We start from the raw sequence: 6,000 nt of genomic DNA on the forward strand, positions 1-6,000 counted from the left end.
GTATTGCAGGCGTGGGGGCTAATGGTCCAGGAGATAGGGAGGAGCAGACAGTGGTGTCAGATGTTAGTCATATGGGGATTGAATCCCCCGGGCAGGGGGAGAGATGGGAGGATACCCCTGATTGAGATGTTGTTAGATAGACCTCTAGGTGGGTGGGCCCGGCGAGGGGGGGGAGGGTGGAAGGGGGGGATGTTTAGTTACAAGTTCGTATGATTGTTATTAGCAGTGTTCATGCTTATTGCTGGTTTGTTGCACACTTCAAAGGCCACCTCAATCGGACTAACTGTTGCTGGACAGAGACTGTGAGGCTTCTTATTCGGAATTGTTTGAAAAATAGTACTGTTTTACTATGTGCAGTGAACCTCAAAACCGCAATAAAGAAATTAATAAAAAAAAAAATAAAAAAAAAAAAGGGGGGATTGTAGTTCCAACCCTTGTAATGCTGCTCTCTTAAAGTACATAGGCCAATGCGGTGCCCACAATTCTTCACTCTATTTCATATTAGTGGAATTTAAACGTACTTGTTACAATTGAACAATTTAATCACGCTATGAACAGCCCTTATTGCTTTAAATGCAAAGCACACCACGGGCACTCTTTCCATAACATTATGACAGCATCGGCGGGAAGGATGTTGCGCTCTCATGCCATGAGAGGTCTAGAAGCTTAGAGCAAGAAGCTGTAGCTAAGTGCAACAGACAAAAGAGCATGGGGGATATTTACAAGCAAATGCATAGGCGCGGTGTAACACCAAATTTTTCAATGCCACACTCCGACATTTTTAAAACGCAGGGATGCGCCATATTTACAAAAATAAGGTGCACCCCTGCGTTGCCCTAGCTCTGACGTTAAAGAAGCTGCCTAGCACCAGTGCAAATGGTACATACAAAAGGGTTCAGCACTATTGATAAGAAGTTCGTTACAATTAAAGGAATGTCCAAGACGTAGAACTGTTTTTCAAAACGAATTCCTTTCTTTATTTGGTTTTTTTCACAGGCATAGAATATCACAGCCTTGATAACATAAGATAGCCATAGCCAACGCGTTTCGTCTCCTGCATGGAGACTTCTTCAGGGCTATAGAAAAAATACAAAATATACTTTAATACCACAGTTATCAACAAAATAAGTACATACAAAGACCAAAACATTCTAGATAGTTACATTTGTACATCAGTTGTTACAACCATGTACGTCATATCTGATGGTATAGCGTCAATAGTCTATTCACATTTAGGACAAAGAAAAAGAAAGAAAAAAGAAGAAAGAGGGCCTATATGACAAAAAAATGTGCTCATCATTTAAAAATTGCGTTAACATGTATATGCAAGTGCAACATTCACATGAACTCAAAATGTAGACTAGACGTCTCATTACTAATTCATGGCAAAACATGAAAAGCAGAAGATCTTAACATCAATATTGGTTTAAGGGAATGAGGTCATAACAAGGCAAGAACATTCCTCATTCCTCATGACCTCATTCCCTTAAACCAATATTGATGTTAAGATCTTCTGCTTTTCATGTTTTGCCATGAATTAGTAATGAGACGTCTAGTCTACATTTTGAGTTCATGTGAATGTTGCACTTGCATATACATGTTAACGCAATTTTTAAATGATGAGCACATTTTTTTGTCATATAGGCCCTCTTTCTTCTTTTTTCTTTCTTTTTCTTTGTCCTAAATGTGAATAGACTATTGACGCTATACCATCAGATATGACGTACATGGTTGTAACAACTGATGTACAAATGTAACTATCTAGAATGTTTTGGTCTTTGTATGTACTTATTTTGTTGATAACTGTGGTATTAAAGTATATTTTGTATTTTTTCTATAGCCCTGAAGAAGTCTCCATGCAGGAGACGAAACGCGTTGGCTATGGCTATCTTATGTTATCAAGGCTGTGATATTCTATGCCTGTGAAAAAAACCAAATAAAGAAAGGAATTCGTTTTGAAAAACAGTTCTACGTCTTGGACATTCCTTTAATTGTAACGGACTTCTTATCAATAGTGCTGAACCCTTTTGTATGTATGATTTTGATAGGACTTGTTCCTGATTGAGGAGCTTAGAGGGGAGTGCTCCTCGGTTCTTTGCACTATAAAACTATATTATACCGACACTATTCACTTGACAGGTGCGGTAACATAGCCTTCACCCTCTTCTATTTGTTTGTAAAAACCAGTGCAAATGGTGCCTGCGTTGCAGGGGTGATTGTTTATGCGCAGGAAGGGACACCGATTCCCAATAGGGTCGATTTTGCTAACCCATTGGGAATTACAGGCCCTCCCATGGATGGTGGCCTGCTGGGCTCAGCAGACCACCATGTCTGGGACTGCTTTTAAATAAAGCAGTTTATCTTTTTTTTTTTTAAATGCAGCCCGTTTTCCTTAAAGGAAAACGGGATACATTTAACAAGGAAAAAAATGAAACGTTTTCGTTTAATTTTTTAAGGGCAGGCAGTGGTCCCTGGGAACACTGCCTGCCCTTAAAAAATAATTTTGCATGCATTTGCAAAGGGGAATCCTTCCCATTTGCGAATGCATTACCACCTACTTGAAGTAGGTGGTAATTGTGAGTGTTTTGCGACCGCAATTGTGGTCGCAAAACATTAGTACATGGGTTTGAGACTCACTATTTGGAAGGGAATGCCCCTTCCAATTAGCGAGTGTCTAAACACTTTTTTGTGAATCGCAATTTATTTGCGACTCGCAAAATTGTCTTGGTACATGTCCATGACAATTTTAGCATGAGCAAACGGGTCGCTAACCGGTTTGCGCATGCTAAAATTGTTCATACATCTGGCTTTAAGTCTGAAGTTCTGCGAATCTCAGTCGTAATTTACGAACTATGCAGTATTTATGCAAAAGCCACTATTGTATGCAGGTGCCAGTGTACAGTGTAACTTTGCGAATAATCATGATGTGCACAGGGTCACACTGTGGCGAGCACTCGCGGAGATCTGTAGCCCCCAAGTATGGCATAGTATGGTGTGGTGGACTACGGGTACCTATATAGCCATTACTAGCCCTGAAGAGGCGCTGGAACCGTGTTCGAAAAGAACAGCTCAGCGCATCCAATCCCTTTTCTTTTGCATTTTAGGACATGCATGCCTACATGTATAAAGGGGGAGTGGCTTGTACAGCACCAGAACGCAAAGAATGAAGGTAGGCCTGATATGCTACTGTCCCCGGCCCGGGCACCAAACACCCTGCGTGCTCTGGGTCCATGCTGGCGGGGGGAGGGGGGGAGGGGCTGCTATAACATTGGATGATCACTCTACACTGCATTAAGGTTTTGAAACCACCTTTTAAATCGTTTCGAAAGTTCCGAGCGATCTCATAATTATTAACCTAGTATACACCTCACTGACCCTACTACCTACAGATCCTACAGTACAGTTCCCCCGCCCCATGCACCCCCACCCCCACATCCCACCTTCGTCCAGGTAGCTGAGCCTCTGCAGCTCGGCCGGGACCCCGGCCACGGTCTCCAGCCGTTCCTTCAGCTCCCGGAGCCGGGTCTGGGGGCTGCACCCCGGGACAGAGAACAGCTCCCCGCTGGCTTCTAGGCGCACGGTGACGGTGTACTGCCGCCCGCCGTGGGAGGAGGCCAGCTTGGGGAGCCCCTGGAGCCGGTAGCCTGTAGCCAGAGGCCGGCTCGGGGAGGAGGCGACGAGGCCGATGGGGCGCGCCATGGCCGAAGCAGAGCCCTCAGCGCACCCGCCTGGTCCGGTGTCTTTGGGAGCGGGACAGACGCGTCGCTAGGTGACAGGGGCCATAAGTCCTCCTCCCTACACAGAGGAAGGCATTAACATTTCAAACGCCTCCCTAAAAGAGAAGGAAAAAGCCTCATTCCGGCGGGGGACATACTGGGTTGCTTCTCAGAGGCTGGCAGATTTAAAATAACGTCGTTATATGAAACCTTGCTCACTTTTTACATCTACCAGAAAGACGCCGAATGCGTTTACGCGATATTTTTTTTAGAGTTCCGTAGTAATATTGTATCATTGCTTTTATAGGGCATACCCTGTTGCAGTGCCGCTGAAGCGCATCAGGCGGGTGGGCACGGTGTTGTATAAATTGTTTCATTGGTTTGAAGTAATTGCGTTATAATTGCCTCCACAATACGCTTCTTACTCTGAAGCGCCGACAAAAATAATGGAACCAGGAAAGAGATTAACGTCTGTGCTAAAAAATAAAAAAAACCAATCCGAATAAAAAATAAAGAGTAGCGGGTACATTTAGTAACAGATCGACAAAACCAATAGGCACGACTATTATATACGTGAAAGTAGTTCTTCTTCACTGGCGAATCTGTTGTGCGGTTTTGTGAGTGAATATGCGAATGAGTCAGCAGTTGGATGGCTAAGTCAGTGAGTGCATGGATGACAGAGTGACTGAATGCATGAATAAATAACAAATGCATAAATGAATAGATGGATGGGTTCGATCGGTCAGAATGGACGTCCCTCAAGGGACCCTTCAAACTCTGAATCTTATGAATGCATATGTCATACATGCCATCATTTAAGGACAGGGACGTGGGAGATTTAAAATAAAAAATCGGGAGAATGAAAATTCCCCATTGACTTCCAATGTAGAAAATGCAATTTCAGGTGGGAGACACCTAAAATAAAGCCATTTTTGGCCTGAAAAATCGGTAGTCTCCCGCCTGAATCGGGTCTATTGACATGTATGATATGTGCCTGATTTTGGGCCCACTTTTGTTTACAAAGTAAACGTGTCCCCCGGTAGAGTATCCAGGGCGCTTAGTAGGTGTTCTGCAACTAGGATCAGTTAAAGAGACAGGTTTTCACCAAATGGCGATTGTAAACGGCTGCTTCGTGCAATCTTGGTGGGAGCCACAGGCTTCTGTTTGCACTAAATATGGCCAGCCTGGCCAATCAAACTCTCTGACATTTTCCATCTAGGCTGCAGGCTCAGTGGCTGCTTGATGATCAGGTTGGGCTACCATGACTCAACCAGCCCCCATGACTACATTTATTTGTGGCACCTGCAGTCTGAGGCTGGTTTGAACATTTTTGTAAGGGCAGATATGGGTTTCCAATCAGGACCTGGCAATGACGTTTTTTGGACTGGGTTTTGGTTTTAGATGTTGTGCAACTCTGAACTGTTTACAATATAAGGGACAAGTGCTTACCACAGAAGTTATGGGCACTCCAGAACTTTCTAGAATTTTAGTTCCTTCTTTTTAAACTTTTTTTGCAATTGTCAGCAGAACTTTCATCTGAAGGAACCTTGGTGCTTGGACTGCTTAGAGAAAAGTTGCTTCACGGATCCCTTAAGAGATCAAAGTGGCTTTAAGATCCCTGCAATAAAGGTTAGCAATGAGTGGATGGTCAATGGGCAGACAGTTCCACAACTACAGTGTCATGAAAAGGGAAAGCACCTTAGACACACTTGCTTAAAGTGTAGAAAAACAAGCATAGATTAGACTACAGATCACAGAGGGTGGAGAGAAACATAGGGATACATCAGGTCCATGACTGAAGTAGATCAGATGAGCAAGGCAAAGGGCCTGAAACCCTCTCATGTTTGCCTAAAAGAGCGTTGTTTTAGCAACTTGTAATTCTAGAACGTTGTTGCCCCTATTTATCTAGCTATCTCGATTGACCCGTTAGTTGAGGAGTTGACCGTCTGCGTTCTTCCTCAATCCATAAAGACTTTCTTTGTGTGGGTCACAAAGTTAGTGCTAGTCTCATGCAAGGTCAAAGTGAGAGTATAGTGCTGGTGGGAGAAGATTTGTTTGGGCTGCATCAAGAGTGATGTATTGTGGTCTTTGGCTGCCCTTAGTTTCAGCAGACTAGACTGCAGATTCATCAAGGGAAAAGGCTTTGTAATATGTTTGAATTTGAGAATTTCACATCTCCAGTTTCCTTGGGCCTATGTCAATTTGTAGGATTTTTGTGTAGGGGTTTTCCTGCCTATATTTTTCGGAGAGAGTATTATTATCTTGTTTCGGAAACTAGCATGGG

The 6,000-nt window shown here is 43.5% G+C and overlaps 1 protein-coding gene across 1 annotated transcript in view; it reads right to left on the minus strand.

Moving 5' to 3' along the window:
* ANKRD60 (ankyrin repeat domain 60) overlaps positions 1 to 3,739 on the minus strand; it is a 47,622-nt gene extending 43,883 nt beyond the window's left edge. Inside the window, exon 1 of the mRNA XM_085614579.1 lies at positions 3,441 to 3,739. Within this exon, the coding sequence (XP_085470705.1) occupies positions 3,441 to 3,699 (259 nt within the window). The 5' untranslated portion in view covers positions 3,700 to 3,739. The remainder of the gene's footprint in view (positions 1 to 3,440) is intronic.
* Between the last annotated feature and the right edge of the window lie 2,261 nt (positions 3,740 to 6,000).

This window comes from Triturus cristatus, chromosome 7 (assembly GCF_964204655.1).
Source record: "Triturus cristatus chromosome 7, aTriCri1.1, whole genome shotgun sequence".
Taxonomy (NCBI): Eukaryota; Metazoa; Chordata; class Amphibia; order Caudata; family Salamandridae; genus Triturus; species Triturus cristatus.